This window comes from Eupeodes corollae, chromosome 2, assembly GCF_945859685.1.
Source record: "Eupeodes corollae chromosome 2, idEupCoro1.1, whole genome shotgun sequence".
Taxonomy (NCBI): Eukaryota; Metazoa; Arthropoda; class Insecta; order Diptera; family Syrphidae; genus Eupeodes; species Eupeodes corollae.
Window position 1 is genome coordinate 89,891,459 of NC_079148.1, and position 17,837 is coordinate 89,909,295.

A 17,837-nucleotide genomic window follows, 5' to 3' on the forward strand; every position below is an offset into this window, starting at 1 on the left:
CAAACTTTTTTTGCTAACCGAGTTTGAAGTATTCAATGACTAACACAATGACTAACAATAACACAAATGGAAGGGCAGCTCTAAGAACATCAAAGAAGGCGATGTGGTCATCATAAAAGAAGACAACGTTTCATCACTTCAATGGCCTCTAGGTAGAATTCTCAAAGCAATCAACGGTGATGATGGTGCAATAAGATTAATTGGAGTATCTTCATTTGAACAAGTTCAATTGCTTGTTTCAAACTTTAAAATTATCAAGTTAATGTGCTTGATAGCTTCATCTTCAGACGAACGAGTCTGTACAAGTGGTAAAATAAACTAGTAGGTGTACATTTCAATCCCAAACCCAAGGCTTGTGTTAATTGATAAGTTCATATCTGCATACATTTTTCGAACGCCCAATCCAATACCTTGCAAGATTCTTGTCTCGAAAAAAGGTCATGTTTATTTCTAAACAAAAATGATTCGATTCTGGCAGAACACCTTTAAGTAAATGAACTTGTTTTGAGACATGCAAGATGAATTAAACCATTTTTGTCAAAAAAATAAATGATAAGAATTGTATGTATACCTGTAGGTTTTATTCTTAACATTTAAAGTGCCTTGTTCCATCAAATTGATACAATATGTGATACCCTTGGACCAAAAGTGACATCATAATATTTTTAACACATGTGTATTAAATAGCGATTTGGGATTATAGATTTCGGCTTAAATTTTGCACACTGATTTTTTATTTCTTTTTATATTTTCCACAATGAAACTACCCCAAACAACATTGAATTATTCTTTACTTAACATGGCCAAATATTTAAAACACAATTTGAAAAAATTAAATAATTATAAATCGGTATTTTTTTATAAATATCTTAACAAAATAACAATAACAGGTACGCGTATATGTTGTATTTTGTCACCACATTTTTGTGTAAAAATTCTTAATTTCTACAAACGCAAGCCTTAATTTCAGTTCACGGTTATTAAACAGAAACAGTTGTGATTCGGCATCAATGTCAACGGGCTTATTTAAACGACAACGAACGGAACCCGTCAACTTCAAGTTTATTTGCATTTCGATAGAAACCCCTACCGCTACCATATTTAACACCTAAACATTGGAAAATTAGATCACAAAATAAGAGTTATTATTATTATACCTATTTTATGTTAAAGTAATTTTATAGTTTTAATTTGAAATGAATCGGAAAGTAAACCAATTTGTTTCTCTAAATGAAATGGAGTATTTGATGCAATCATTGGTATGTGAATTTATGTATTTATTTATTTAAACAAAATTTTAGAGAGAAAAAAAAAACGAATTATTGTTAAATATGATTTTTGTGTGATACTCGTATTATTAAGATTACCTAACATTCTTATGATTCTTTTTTCAATGTTTGTTTAAGGTTTTAGCACTTTATTGTTGATTTTTGTTGTTCTTTTCTTTTGTGGGTTTGTATGAACGTGTTTAGTTTAAGCCGCTTTAATAGTTAAGGGTGAAATGGGGCAATAGCGTACAGTCGGTTTTAAGTAGTAAAGACAATGACATTTTGTATTATCTTAGAACCGAGAGGAGATATGATTTATATTTGCGAATTATAATCATGGAACAGTGACAAATATGGAAAAATAAAAAGTATATAATTAATTTTCTTTTCAAGAATTTAGCTTTAATATAAAAATTAAAGTTTGCTATTACGCTTTAAAAATGATTTCGGACAAGTGGCAAGAGTCCCAATTACTACTTTTTGGAGAAATTCTAAATGTATATCATCAGTAACGCGCCGAATATTATCTTCAAAATCTTAACCATATCGTCCTTTCTGCACTGGAAATCTTAAAAGGCCCTAGGGGAGTCCTAAGTTTAAATAGATTAGATTTGATTTTATTTCCATTATTTCTTAACATATTTATAAATTTATAAAATCACAATAAGCATGTTAATGATATCAGCCACGTTGACAAGATAAATTTGAAGTAATATAAAGCTTTTAATGGTTGCATTAAAAATCGAGAATTGTTTAACAAAAAGAAAAACAAAAAACATATCCGTACATATATGTATAATTTACAATCAAGATACGCTCTACTACTCTCTACTAGCACAGGACATTTTTCTAAGAAATGAACATCTTCTCTTTCCCTTCGGTTACATTAACTGCATTGCTCGGGCCGATCTTCCCTTGAGATGCAGAAGCTCCTCTCAAAGTATCAACATCATAGAAATAACCTCCACACTGTTCTTATCTCTAAAATAGAATTTAAAGCTTATTCTATACCGGGAATACCGAGTTTTTTATCAACCCTTGCGAATTATTTATACAGTTTAACCCTGCAATCATCAACGTTACCGAAATCCAGATTCAGTGAGATTTCACACCACAAAGCCAGCTCGTGCCATTCTGCGTACCGACTACTTCTCTGATTGCGCATGAGGGCTGCTTTCTTTAGAAATCTAACATTCACTATTCAGAGATTTCCACTTAATTCCAAACCGCGGCTTTAGTATCATCGTATATATTTCTGAGGACTTTACCGAATTTCCTGGACATCCCTAGTTCATAAATAATGTGTTTTAAAATTTACGAAGAAACAGTGAAGTTTCTTTTTGCTTCGTAAGAAGTTCCGGAAGACCGTAGAGGAATCCGACTTGAAATTCACTCAATAAACCATTATGTGTAATCCACAAATTAAGTCGTCTTTGCAAAATCACCGTAAAAATTTTGTATGAAGCGTTCAAAAAACTTATGCCTCGATAATTTTCTGGGTTTTGAGTATTTCCTTTTTTGTGGATAGGAAAGGTTAAGGACTCTTTAAACCCTTCTGGTATAGATCCACTATCCAATATATGGTTAAACTCCGAGGTAATCTTATTTATCAGCTCATTAATGCCATACTTGTCAAATTCAACTGGAATTACGTCTAGCCAGCTGCTTTGCCATCCTGTAATTTTTTAAAGTATTTAAAACTTCTGCATAGTTAGTTATTACCGCATTCAATGTACTATTTTCAGTGCTCTGCATAGGATACTGTTGCATTGACGGTTAAGAGATTCTAAAGTTATTTAAAATGCGACAAAAGAACGTCAGGTGTTAAGTCTCTATGTATCTTATACTCATTTCCATTCAGTATGTCCAAAAATCCGATGAATTCTTGCATTGAGCAAGTCTTCTTTTTGTCCTGCACTCCTTATTGGCTTCCAAGTACTTGCTCTTAATATAATGACTTCCATAAACTCGAAATTACTTTAACCACGCAAATGACCCCTGTCTCGCACGTCTACAGTTATCATCAAACCATTGTTTTATAGGGAAAACTTTTTGTTGTTGGTGCTTGCATGATATGCCGATATTATGTAATTTGCAATAGCACTCACACCAGAATTGATTCCCCGACTTAGCGAAAGGTTTAGGTTCCATAAACTCGAATACCATTTCAATTCTGGTAGCAACCGTAGATTTCATGTACCGGAATCATCATTGGTAACGACTTGCATCATCGTATTGATGGGTAAATGCTCCGAGAATGGTATCGCGTCTACTATGAAGTCAAGTATACACTCTACAATTGCTCCTCCAGATAAACTGTAATCTCCTACTGAGCTACCTTGACTTCCCACAAATGTGAATTCACCATCCTTATCTGATGTAGAGGTTCCATTCAAAATTCTAAGTCCAAATGTCAAGAAATTGTTTTCCTCGTGCATTGCAAAACTCATCCTATGATTGCCGTGCTATTTCACTACCTCATTTTCAAACCCCGCCTCAGCCGCAGTCCTTGCCTTGAAATCACCTACTACGAGCACATTTGGGTTGTCATTCCTTAACGAAAATTCGTACAAGTTTTCGAAATCAGATTCCTAGTTGTTGCAGTTAATGTATGTTGGAATTACCATCATTTTTTGTTCTCCAAATTTAATTGTAAGAATGTTTTATCATGTTTGGTTTCGAACTTGCAGCCAAGTTTTAAATACTTACTTACACTTTCTTAAGGTGTAAGGTGGCGCTACAGTCCGGTGTGAGCTAGGGCATCACCCAAAAAATGTCTCAATCTAGCTAGGTCCCCAGGTAGATGTCTCCATTTGCGCACTCGTTCACTAAGTTGTTCCATCTTCTCCTCCACTATGTGTCTATACATACAGGGCCGTAGATCAGGCGAAGAACTTTTCTCTTGCAATAACCCAAGGTGCTTTTATCATAGTCTGTGCTTCTGCACCGTATATTAGGACAACGACACTTTGGTTGATCGAGAGTGGGCTTTGCTACTCAAATGCCCAAAGAAATAGGCGTAAGGAGGAGTAACCCTTTGTTTGACCTCAGCGCTGGTGTTATTTTTTGTGTTCATAGCAGAGGCTAGGTACACAAAGGCCTTAGTAACCTTAAAGTTATATCTGTCGATGGTAACTTTTTGACCAAAACGCCGTCGCGTCAGTATGCGGGTTCAGTATTTGATTGGCTAGCTGCCAAAAAATTACTTTCCAATCAAGGCAACTTTAATGGAAAGTTAGTCAAAAAAAAACTCTTCATAACTATCAAGTCAATTTTACTTATGTCAAAATGACAGTTGATAGTATTTTTTTCATTCAACTGAAAGCTGAACTTTATTACTCCATGATTTATTTATTTTCTGCACAACTCCATTTAATATTTTTTTGTTAATTTAAAAAAGAAGAAATAATTAATACTTCATTACAATACGAAATACAAATCGTGATGGACTTGTATCTTGCCTGAAAGATGACATTAATGGTTTTAGTAATTTTTGTACTATTTAAGTTAATACTAGAGGTTTGTGAAGTATTTGAATTTCATGACACTTGAAGAACTAAATAGATGCCATGGTCAAAATGTATGTTCAAAGTATGAAGTTGACTGCATATGAAGTCCCTTATCATTTCTGGTTGGTCATAAAATGTCTCGCCCTTAAAATAAAAACATTTTTGTATTAAATACTTGTACATACATTTCTTAGTATTGTATTGGTGATATTGAGGTCTAGAGGTTGAAGCTTCATTTAACTTAAATTTATGGCTTCAACTTGTATGATAACTGGTGATAAGTAAAACCCCTCATCAAATTAGTTTTACCTATTCCTACTTTTATTTATCGTGATAAGAAGAGCTGCCAAATGTGTTAAAGAAAAAAGTCACTAGCGATTTCTACCACCAGATGTAATTTCTTAACGTATATTCATATGAACTTTTATTTCCTCTAATTTCACATTCCACATACGCCCAAGTGTACGTGCTTGTTAATTTTTAGTAACTTCTAAGAGTAAAGAATAAAAAAAGTCTCAATGCTTGAAGTTAAGTAACGTTACACGAACCTTTTTCCTAGGCAGTTTCTTTTCCAACAAAATTATAATTATCGTTTCTTTTATCTTTGTTTAACACAAAAAATCAGACTCTTATACCAGTGTTTTTTTTTTTCAATTTATTTTTTAAGGAACAACTTCGTCGTCGACGAGAAGAAGAAGAACGGATAGCCCAACAAAATGAGTTCTTACGCGCAAGTTTGCGTGGCTCTCGAAAGCTTAAAGCACTACAAAATAAAACCCCTGCACAGCAGCAACATCCTACATCTGTCGAAGCTGTCCAAGGTGTTGATAATGATGCCTATACGGATGAAGAGGAAACCGAGAAAATACTTGGTAAGTTTATAACTATAGCCATGAACCACTTGGTTTTTATATTTAAAACACCTTTTCTTATTAGGCTATGGTGACTTAGTGGCTGCACTTCAAAAACTTCAAAATCAATTGACTAAAAGTGGTATGGCAACTTTAGCTGGGCGAGTAACAGCTGCTCAAAACATACTGCTCGGACCAGGAGTTGCTCATGTACTCGCAGCTCGAACAACGGTCCTTCAGAGACGACGACCGCGTTTTGCCCAGCCAGTAAGTGATAATGCCCAAGGGCTGTCTAAAGATATTGTCGAAGTATTGTCACAATCAAATTCTGCGACGGCGATTGAGTTAGGAAATTTACTAACATCACACGAAATGGAAGGCCTCCTCTTGGCCCACGATCGTGTAGCGACGTTAACCGACTGTACCCCATCTGTGATTTCAAGCCATTTACCCGTCAAGCCCACAGCAGTAACGCCATCAGCATCTGTTTCGGCATCTGTCCGAAATCAGCACAGACAACCGATGCCAGTTCCAATTCCGCAAGCACCTTTGTCAAACAGCTTTATTAAACAACGTTCTGAATCACCACCTTCCTTAAATTCGCCTTTTGGAACGCTAAAAGATCATAACGACCACATTCGGATTATTCAAATTGAAAAATCATCCGAGCCATTGGGTGCTACTGTAAGGAATGAGGGCGATGCTGTTGTCATCGGACGGATAGTGCGTGGAGGAGCGGCTGAAAAATCAGGTCTATTGCATGAAGGCGATGAAATTCTAGAAGTTAATGGTCAAGAACTGCGGGGAAAAACAGTAAACGAAGTGTGTTCATTACTTGGCGCCATGCAAGGTACCCTCACATTTTTGATAGTGCCTGCGAGCAGTCCCCCACCAGGAGGCGGCCGTGATTCGGCGGTGCTCCATGTCCGAGCCCACTTTGATTATGATCCCGAAGATGATTTGTACATACCATGTCGAGAATTGGGAATCAGCTTCCAAAAGGGTGACGTATTGCACGTTATTTCTCGAGATGATCCTAACTGGTGGCAGGCGTACCGCGAAGGTGAGGAAGATCAAACTTTGGCGGGCTTGATTCCTAGTCAATCATTTCAACATCAGAGAGAAACTATGAAATTGGCTATTGCCGAGGAAGCGGGCTTGGCTCGTAGCCGCGGCAAGGACAGCAGTAAGGGAGCAACACTACTGTGCGCACGAAAGGGAAGGAAAAAGAAGAAGAAAGCTAGCTCTGAAGCTGGGTTAGTTAAATTTAGAATGGAAAAAAAAATATTTTGTTGCAAATTTAAACATGGTATTTATTTTCAGGTACCCTTTGTATGCAACAACGGCTCCTGACGAACCGGACGTTGAAGAAATACTCACTTATGAGGAAGTCGCCTTATACTATCCTCGCGCAACGCATAAAAGACCGATTGTTCTTATTGGACCGCCAAATATTGGACGACATGAGCTCCGACAACGCCTTATGGCCGATTCGGATCGGTTTTCCGCTGCTGTGCCTCGTAAGTTTTAATTTAAGCAATATTTTTTTTCTCTGATTTATTTTGATTCTTTATTAAGTAGTATTGTAATTATGTGCTTTTGCTTTCGCTGCTTTCTTTTGATAATATTGAAACAAAAACTGAACAAATTAAATTTTTTGTATAGTTTTCTATCTAATTGAGGAAGAACCTTCAAAAGAAGGTATGCAAACTATAATATCAGGCTATTTCAATTTGATGGTCATGGGTTAGTGCTAATACTTTAGTTTTCGCAAAATTCAAATGATTCTACATTTGCTCTTTAATGGGTAAGGCCAGGAATAGGGAAGTATGCGAGTTATTAGGGCTATAGAAATTTGAATCAAAATCAAATGACAATTTTCAAGTTTCACAATTATCCACCCTTATTGCAAAGATCAACTATCAATGAATAATTGATATTTTTCAATCAAGTTTATTTAATGGCATTGGGACTGTCACTTACCAATATTGTGAATATTTTTAAATTATTTGTTTTGAATGAAAAAATCAGTATGGTGAGCAAAACGATAATTTATTTTGTATCCAGGTCTGCCAAAACACTAATTTTCCCTGTTTTTGCATTCCATGATTTATTTTTAATTTAATATCAAGTCTGCGGATGTCGATTTTTAGGCAGATTTAACCCTTCTTTGCGCTTATACTAATAAAGTTATAACAAGAATGTATAGCTTTAAATTTGATAGCCCTAGAAAACTCAATAACACGTCGCAAAAGCTATATCAATAAAATGTTACAAAAAAAGCAATTTCAAATGTGTTTCATGCGCCACAAAAAAATCAATTTTTCCCGGAAATCCTCTTGTAACCAGGGTAATGGCTGAATCACAAACACGCTCCAGCTTCGGCTTCGTCTGCGTTACGGTGTGCCTGCTTTGAGGTTGCTTTGAATGACATGTCTATTATTTCATCCCTCCAAAGAGAAATATTTTGTTTCTTGATATTTTTTTTACAGCTGTTGAGCTGTCAGACAAAGCAATTGTTCAAATAATTGAACTAAAGCTTCCATTTGGAGTCCCATTACTTTAAATTACGTTCTTTTTCTTGCGATTATCAAACGAAACGTGAGGTCGAAGCTCAATTGTGATAACATGCATTGAATTCCTATGGCTGAACTCGTAAACGTCAGTTGAAGCCGAAGCTGAAGCGTGTTTGTGATTTAGCCATAAGGGTTCGGTTATAGCTATCAATAAAATCTATCAGTAAAATTTGAAACAGGAGGAATACGAAATGTTTTGTGATGAGCGTTTATAGCAATTAGTAGATTTACGTCATTAAATATTGTTTTCTTCCGATCATAACATCGAGCTTCGCGCCTCAGACAATTTGTTTACTGTTGCTTTCATCAGTCAATTTTTTAATGATGTGATCGAAACTGTAAAAAATTGGAACACCAACAGTAAAACGAAATGGAACTTTTTGTGGCTTTTGGCAGTCAGCTGCTCAGTAAAATGAAATATCATCATTAAAAAAAATTAAAATGGTCTTATAAATTAAATAAAACTTTAAATGCATTGTTTCTTTTTGAAAAAAATAATTGAATATAGGACTCATCTTATTGCATCAATCTTTTGCTAGAAATTAATTTGTTACATGCTCAAAAACTAAAAACTAAAATTTTACTGATGGATTTTACTGAAAGCTATAACCGGCCCCTAAGGAGCATAAATTAAACATCTTTAAGAAGTACATTCACTATATAAAATATTGGAGGTATTCACAATGGCATAATATACGGTGTCTGGTGGCAGATTTATATTTTTAGATATAAAGATTTAAAAAAGTAATAAACGGTGGTAGGGAATAGTGTCATTGGAATCAATGATCGTGTGCATTTCTCCGTCGCGATGGTCAAGTGAGCATCGCGCATTCGCTATAGAGACATTTTTCAAGAATAACGATTCGTACGTAACTACTCTTGATGAGTTTTGTTCACACTTAGATATGCGACGAATAATTCTTAATTAATTTCGTTCGTGGGTGCAGAGGTTCGGTAATTCCAATCGATCTTCAAGGACTACCGAAAATATTGAAAAGAGTTGAAAACCCACCACTTTCAATACGAAAAAGGGCAGCCTTACTTTGACTTCCAAGGGCGATTATTCATTAAAATTTAATAAAGCATTAAAAGATCCATCTATTCAAAATTCAAATGGTTCTAGAACTCAAAAGAAGTTATTTTGTTTTACGCAAAAAGTTTTGTGAGACGATGTTGGAGCGTTTTCGTATTTCGAATAATTGGACCTTTTTTCGGAATGCTCTGGGACCTGCATTCAATTTTATCAATTGTAACAATTACCGACGCATGATAACGGATTTACAGTATCTGGCCATATTATTAGACGCACTTTAGATTTTGCATTTAAATTATATTGTATGCAGAATATAAACAACTTCCTAGAAAAAAGCAACAGATTTAAAGAATTGTGTTTTAAATGAATATTTTCAGTTTTTTGTTGTTATTTTTGTAATTTTTTCAATATTTTGTTGAACCTCCTCCTGTCAATGCATGATTTGATTTTTGATTCCACACGTGAATTAAGGCCCAACTATAATAGGCATAAGCTAGCATATGCGCGCATAAGTAAACGTGCTAATACAAAGAATCTCAATAGGAGTGAACATAATGGAGTCTAGCTTCGTTTCGTTCAATTTTTCTCAGTTTCGTTAACTTAAGCAAACTTAAGCAAGAGCGATCCCAGTCGCTCGCCGCATAAGTAAAATCTGACATGTAGATTCGTGAGCAAAATTGCATTATGGCTATCCGCAGTAATGTCACAAACTTAAGTGAATTTTCGTTGGGTTTTTGACATAAGCTTATGTTTGCTTATGCCTATTATAGTTGGGCCTTTACTCCTTCAATAAGTGACCGCATCCAAAGCTACTTTCCTCTTTATGACTGTTTCCTGTCCGGTCCAACAGGGGGAGGTTTTCTTCCCTCAAATAAGTTTTTATGGACCGGGCTGTGTGGCATAGAGTTCCATCTTGCATAAAAATGTAATAATATGGCCAGGGACTGTATTTTTGCCAAACCTGCAAACTCATCCATTGTTTTCATCGCACAGATGAATTTGCTTCGGGAAGCTTTCCAACAAAAACTTATCAATCGCATTGGATAACTCCCGTGGCTACCGATGGCGGCCGACTTCTCCTCTAAGAGAGAGTTTACAGCAACAATCCTAGAACTCTAGTGAATCTTAAACAATCTATTCATTGAGAAATCAGTGCAATTGAATTAAGTTTACTGCAGCGTGTGGTGCGTTGCACGAGGCCCCGTTTGGAATAGTTTGTGCAACTCGATGGAAGACATAATATTCTAAAATTGAAATCCCCATTATTAGCCTGTCGTTTAATATTTAAAATAAAACAATATATCAAATAGATTTTTTAAATTTAATTTTGAAAATATTAAACTGCCGCCAGGCATCCTGTTTTTTACTAATTCGCTTTTCACTGATTTCTGTTTTAAATTGATAAATTCAGTCATTCGGTTTATAGTTGATCTTAGCAATAAAAGTATTCAACTATTTTCTCAGCACTTAAATTTTTGGAACATCAGCCTTGGTGAAAATTGAAATTTTAAAATTCACATACAAACATAATTAATGAAAATTACTTACTTTTAAATGTTTGTATGTTACAAGATCTTCATCGTACACTGTATTCAAATTTAGAAAATAAATTCTGGAACATCACATGCGTCGTAACTGCAATTTCATCTCATGATTTGTTTAAAGTTTTAATATTTCTAGGAGATCAGAAAATCATATTGAAACAAAGATTGATGATTTTCTACGAGGGCAATAACTGGCAGCCAATGTCATGTTTACTCTTTTAGACATTTTTATCTTCATTGTAATAAATCAATCAATTAATTTTCACTTTGGCCATAATTAAAATTTACAATATTAATGAGCTGTTAACTCACTTTAAAACTTTTTAAAATTTTCCAGATACTTCCCGAGCTCGAAGAGATGGTGAGGTTCCTGGACAGGACTATCACTTTATATCTCGTACTGCATTCGAATCTGATATCTTGGCCAGACGTTTTGTCGAACATGGCGAATACGAAAAGGCTTATTATGGTAACTTATCAATTAGTAAAATTTAATTTATCAAGAACCTCCTTAATGTTTGTATTTTTGTTTTCTTCAGGAACTTCACTAGAAGCAATACGCACTGTTGTGGCTAGCGGTAAAATATGTGTTCTCAATCTGCATCCACAGAGTCTCAAATTGCTACGAGCATCCGATTTAAAACCATATGTTGTTCTTGTAGCCCCGCCAAGCTTAGACAAACTAAGGCAAAAGAAACTACGAAATGGCGAACCCTTCAAGGTGAGAGGCGACAAATTACAAAACAAAAATTATTTATTCTTAATCTCTCAAATTATCTATTTTCAAAAAAAAAAAACTAATAAAGGAGGAAGAACTTAAAGATATTATTGCCACTGCCCGTGACATGGAAGCTCGATGGGGCCATCTCTTCGATATGATTATTATAAATAATGACACCGAAAGAGCATATCATCAGTTGTTAGCCGAAATTAATTCCCTGGAACGTGAACCGCAATGGGTACCAGCTAGTTGGGTGCACAATGTTCGGGATGAGTCATAATAAGGTTTATACTAAGAAACATTGAAAATTGTTTTAAAAAAATTAAATACAATTTAAAAATAAATGAAAAACAACAACAAAAACAAAAACAAGCGATCTTATGTCCAATACTTGTTATAACAACACGATTTAAACAAAAAGATTTATTATAAAATTAGAATTAATAAAATGAGTGTTTAATTTTTTTTGTTTATTTTCTATTTAAGTTATGCAAACAAATATGTAAAAACCTTTATTAAACAAGTATTTTAAAAGTTTAATTTGATTAACATGTATTTTGTAGTTGTACATAAAATAATATAAATAATTTACTGCTTCCAAAAAAAAACCCACATTAAATTTAAATTGACTTTCAAAAATGTAAACGTTACATAAAAATATAATATACAAATACATTATGTATGTACGAATATGTATTTGCAAAGAGAACTTTAGAATATTAGTTCTTTCCGAATTCGATAGCCAAGTTTTGAATACATTTATTCTATGTATAAAGATGAAATTCATGGCATTTTTTTCCTAAAATCAATCGTTTTCCGATATAAAATTTATAAATAAAAAAAGTAGATAGTTTTAAGAAGAATATCTATGTTTTGACAAAGTTTATTATATAGTTTATACATAAATATAGTTCTATAATTTTCTCCAAAATAATTTTTTAAAAATTTAACAAAAACAAAAGTGCTTAGAACACAAAACTAGAAAAAAATGCCATGGGAAATATACGAAAAAGGATGCGAACAATAACTATTTTATTTGTATTTTAATAAATTAAATATATTTATAATAAAATCAAAAAAATACAAAAAGAGTGGAGAGTTGATGTAGAATAATTAAAAGAATAGAAATACCTTATACTATAATAAAAACGTTAATGTTTAAAAAATACAAAACAAAAAATGTGTATAAAAAATGTTATGTACTATAAATGATATTTTAAAAAGTGATTTTGGAATATTTTCTGGGAAAAAAAAAAACAAAATAAGTGTTAGTCGTCTTCAAATCTTTTGCTTTCCAACTAAAAATCTACTTTAAGAAACCAAAATCTACATACACTTTTATAACTTGTTCACAAAATTATGGGTGCAAACAAGTTTGGTTAGAAATAAGGGTACGAGTTTTTAAAAATAAGATCATCTTGTCAAAACTTATTGATCAATTCTACATACCCAAAATGTTTAAAGTGTGTAACTAGAATACTCAAAGCTTCAACTTTTTTAAAAATAATTTTCATGACCTACAAAAGCTATATAAGCGCATCTACTAGATGACAAGATGCCGGGAATGAAGATGATCAAAGATTTTAGATACAAAATTCTTCAAGATCGCAATAGAACGAACTTGAAACTATAATCGAGATTCACTGCAACCACAATTTTATTTTTAAAAAGCAAAATGCGTAGACACAGGTTTCATATATTTTTATATATAAAAGTTAGTATTAAATTTTTGGTAGAAATAAAGTAAAAACGGATCGATGGACTATGATTTATATGTTGACATAAAAACAAACACGATTGTAAATTGTTCAGTGGAAAAATATTAAAAATCTGTACAAGTTTAGGGAAATATTATGTTTTTCATAATAAATTCTAGTTAGTGGAAACCTTCCATCTAACTAGCTTTATTTTTTTTACTAAAAGTACTTAATTAATTTTAGAGATACTGGTTCAAAATTATTAAATCAGAGGCATTTGAATCTTAATTGTTGCAGCCTTTAGATGCAATTATGTATAACAACTTACCTTTTATTTAATATGTTTAGGGTGAGTGCGACTCGTACATACATTTTTAGACACACTAAATTATGTGAATAACCTTCACATAAAGATTACTTTTCCAGAATTTATATCCAAAAACATTATTTAAAATATTTTTATTATAGTAGGTACCTCAATATTTATAATAATACAAAAATTATATTTATAAAAGAAAAATTTTATTAAAATGGGTTTTTCTTTCTCAATATGTGAAGTGGCTGGGTTGAGTTACATTATGCTCATAACTCAACCAGTTGACATCTTGAGATGAGGCATCCTGTATTACATAATAATGACGAGGAAATATTTGATGCAAATGACATGGTTAGAGACTCCTGAATAAGAATTACAAACAAAAAAGACGATACTTCTTATATAAGATTTGTTATTTATTTTTGCCCTTTAATCATTTGTATCAAATATTTTTTTGGGTCATACTATATTATACATAGATATAAAAAATAAAATTTAAATAAATAAATTAAATAGCGAATACAAATTTAAAAATACAGAACAAAAAAACTCAAAATTCTTTTGTTTACCTAGAAATTCGAAATGATTATTATTATACATACATATATGCGGCAGAATGTATTAATATTCAATAAAATAAATAAATCAATGAATAAACATGTGTGTTTAATTATTGTAATTCTATTAAGGTCATAAAAATAATAAAAATAGTCGCAAATTTTGTCTTAGAACACATATGGGAACCCAAGCAACTCTTGACGCTGAAGAAGATCTTCCGAACTGGATCCTTTTACATTGATAAGATCAACACCTTGCGGATCTATGTACGTGATGTTCATCATTTAAAACAACAGGAGTACATTATTAATATCCTTTGTCCTATGAGCAAAGATCATAAAGCAGGGTAATCACCCCGCAAGCTAAACTGGCTGCCCAGTTGCCAAAAAATTCCAAGAGTTCAGAAGAAAAAAAACATCTTCTAGAGACAAACCCAGAAACACAGTAAATACCGATTTAACTGCTGAAAACAATACTAAGAATGAACCGCCAATAAAGGCTGTTCAAAGTAAAGGCGATGAAAATAAAGCCTATTCTCAGATTGTTAAAAGGCAAAAGACTTTTCCAATCATGCGAATTTTATTCCTCCCGGTCGCCAACTTACTGGCCTTCCGACACTAACAAAATACCAGACCTTATTGACTTTAAAGGAATCAAACGAAATCACATAAGTGTCGAAGGTAATTATATGACCTGTCACTAAGTTAATCGGAAGTACTAGAAAAAAGTAATCTATACTCATCAAACGCGGCTGAAAATAGCTTACAGTTTGTTGATAAGATAGATGAAAGTGAATACCAATTGTAAGACTTATAGAAATAAAAAGTATGTGTTTACATCAACTATCAAATAAAAAATCACCAGGTAATTAGATATTACTGCTCAGGTTATGAGAGAAATGCCATTGAAAGCCTTTATAAAACTCCAATATATTATAATAAATGCATGCCTTAAGCACTGGCAATACTCGGAATTGAAGAAAATAGAAGCTGGTGTACCCTGTATTTACTGTAAACAAGGGATATTCCAGTTCGTAATCCCACCATAATGGCTACTTTTGCAGATGATACCGTAATTTGTCTCTAAGGCAGCAGTAAAACTACAAAATGCCGTAGACAGTGAGAGCTTGGACCGAAAAGTGGCGTATCAAACTCAATGAAACAAAATCTTTACATATAAACTTTACAAATAAAAAGATAAACAATATTCCAATATTCATTAATAACACTGGCCAACAAAATGTTAACTTTTTTTTGCCACACGGACTTTTTTGATATTTTTTGCTTTAGTTGGTGATCATAAGAAAAAATAAATAGTTAAAAATAATTTGTTGACCAAAGATTTTATTTTATTGAGTAATTTAAAATATTGCGAAATAACACAGATCTTGTTAATCAAAACTGTATTTTTTATTTTTCTTCCATGTTTCGCTTCTCCTTTTAATTGCTTAGCAATAATCCGCTAACATATTTGCCCTAGTACCGCTTTTCCATATTCAAAATGTGTTGATGGAACCTCTGACCGTGCTCGTCGCTGACAGGCACTAAATTGTCAGGAAAAAAATCCAGGTAGGAGTCTTAAAAGTGGATCTTAAGTGACATGTTGAAACCCAAAGCTTTATATGTCATTAACACCTCGCTAACCAACTCCCTGTAGCTGTGACTCTTGTGGCTACCCAACAAATTTGCAACAACATTTTTAAAAGCTTCCATGCAGATTTTTCTAAATTGCGTAGTTTTTAGACGAGATCCTAATAGATCTTATTTTTTTTGGAAAAATATAGGTTATGAAATGTCGCACGTTTGCGATTTCTTTAAACTGAAAGTCATCGTCCTCTTCAACACATTTACCTGAAGTGGACGGGTGTGAATGGTCATTCTGAACAGACGTAGTTGCAACTAGTAATAGTTCTGCAAAGTCATACTAATTCTGAAATAGAGTCCGTCTTGAATATAAGAAAGCATGTTCTCGCTTAAGAAAAAGCAAGCCTCATGAGCTTATGGTCAAAAAAAAGTATTAAAAGTTAAAACTTCCCCCAAAGTGATTGTTCAAAGTTAAGAAAGAAAAATCTGAAGTCGATCCCTCAAGATTGGTCCTGATGAAGGGGTGGTTTTAGTGGTTACGAGTTCCACACTACTTGGTGTCGAATACTGCCAAGTCTCTTTTGAAGATTTCCTCGTGTCAAAAAAAAAATTAATTTCATTAAAAAACATTTTTTTACAATTTTGAATCAAAATAATAAATGAACATGGCAAGATTGGCGTCTCCCAGAAAATAACATTTGTTTAATAAAATAAATAGTTGGTAGGGTTTCATTAGATTTCTTGTTATAAAAAAGAATATTTTTTTGTTGTTTTACATTCCCTCAAACAGAAAAAATAAATGATCTTTTGATAAGTATTGATTTTTGCGTTTTAGTTTATGTTTTTATAAATTCATTTTATAAATTGTTTTAGAAATTTGCAAATTAACATTTTTAGGAAAACGGACTTAAAAAAAAATAAAAGGTTGAAAAGCTTCTTCGTTGATTTAAGGCATGTGTAACCGAATGGGCTGTATTTTAATAATTAAAATAGAAAACAAATTAATTACGCATAAAAAATAAATATAAATTAAAAGAAAACAAACCAAACTAAAAACACCACAGGGAATGTTGTGAAGGTGAAGAAACTCACTTCTGTTACGTGAAACAATTTGGATGCAATCGGTGTCATGGCATTTATGAATCCGATTCGCACCCGAAGACGTTTGCAACAAGTGCGTAAATTACGCCTACCAATGTTCACACTCACATAAAAAGATTAATTGTGTTTTTATAACATTAATTTAATAATGCGTAATCTAGTGGTTGTGAAACGAGGGGAAGACCAGACAAAGGCTGGAAAATTCTGCTGGGGTGGTATTAGTGAGATATGTAGAGTTAGGGTTCTTGAGAAAAGCCGTCGGTAAGTACCTTCTTTTCAAAATTATCCACCTTAGAGAAAAATCCATCAGTGCTGGCTTCGCCCGTTCGATATAGGTAACATATATGTACCTTAAACAAAAGATCGTCGAAGATCAAATTACGTACATATATATACATATATACGCCTGGTAATTCGCTCCTAAAGTAAGCTTCCATTAGGATAATTAAGATGGAAAATGAATAATTAAGAAGCAATTTTTTGCGAAATTAGGCCCAAAAATCGGTATTTTGGGGTGAGTGAATTTTTGTTGTCAAATAAATTTAAACAAAATTAATCTCTAGATTTTGCATTAAAAGGGGGAAATGAGGAAACCGAGGTAGAAGGGTAGAGGAAGAGGAGCGTTGGTTCAAGGGGTTGTTCGGCGAGAGAAACACCCGGGTAGGGGGGGACTAGAAAAATATCTCGTGCATCGGTAACATCGTGATGGTGAAGACTGACATCTTTTTAATTTTGCTAAAGAGGAGGATAAAGGAACCATGTCGAGCTAGGTTGGAAAACCGTATATTGGTCACAGCAAGTCCTCAAGGACAACAAACTCGTTAAACATGGTCACAGAGAATGAAGATATCTGTTCACATAAGGGATCCGTTCATTATAAAAAGGATTTGTTCCCTAGAGAGGGCACAATGTTGAAAATAGAGCCTTCCAAATTCTTGTGGTATCGGACAAAACAGCTATAAAATGGTTAATGTCGTCACGCTTAGATCTGACCGATGCGGAATATAATTCAAGTTCAATATTTCAACCCTTGCTCTGAAAATTGTACCTATAGCTTTTGCTGAAAGTCTATTATTGAAA

General features: G+C 33.3%; 1 protein-coding gene across 3 annotated transcripts in view; it reads left to right on the plus strand.

The window, feature by feature from the left end:
• The window catches only part of LOC129943983 (protein PALS1), a 72,399-nt gene extending 59,227 nt beyond the window's left edge, over positions 1-13,172 (plus strand). For all 3 annotated transcript variants that reach the window (XM_056053090.1, XM_056053091.1, XM_056053092.1), the window contains 6 exons: positions 5,445-5,649; positions 5,714-6,884; positions 6,952-7,148; positions 11,119-11,250; positions 11,321-11,502; positions 11,588-13,172. In XM_056053090.1, the coding sequence (XP_055909065.1) occupies positions 5,445-5,649; positions 5,714-6,884; positions 6,952-7,148; positions 11,119-11,250; positions 11,321-11,502; positions 11,588-11,782 (2,082 nt within the window). In that variant the 3' untranslated portion in view covers positions 11,783-13,172. The remainder of the gene's footprint in view (positions 1-5,444; positions 5,650-5,713; positions 6,885-6,951; positions 7,149-11,118; positions 11,251-11,320; positions 11,503-11,587) is intronic.
• The last annotated feature ends 4,665 nt before the right edge of the window (positions 13,173-17,837 follow it).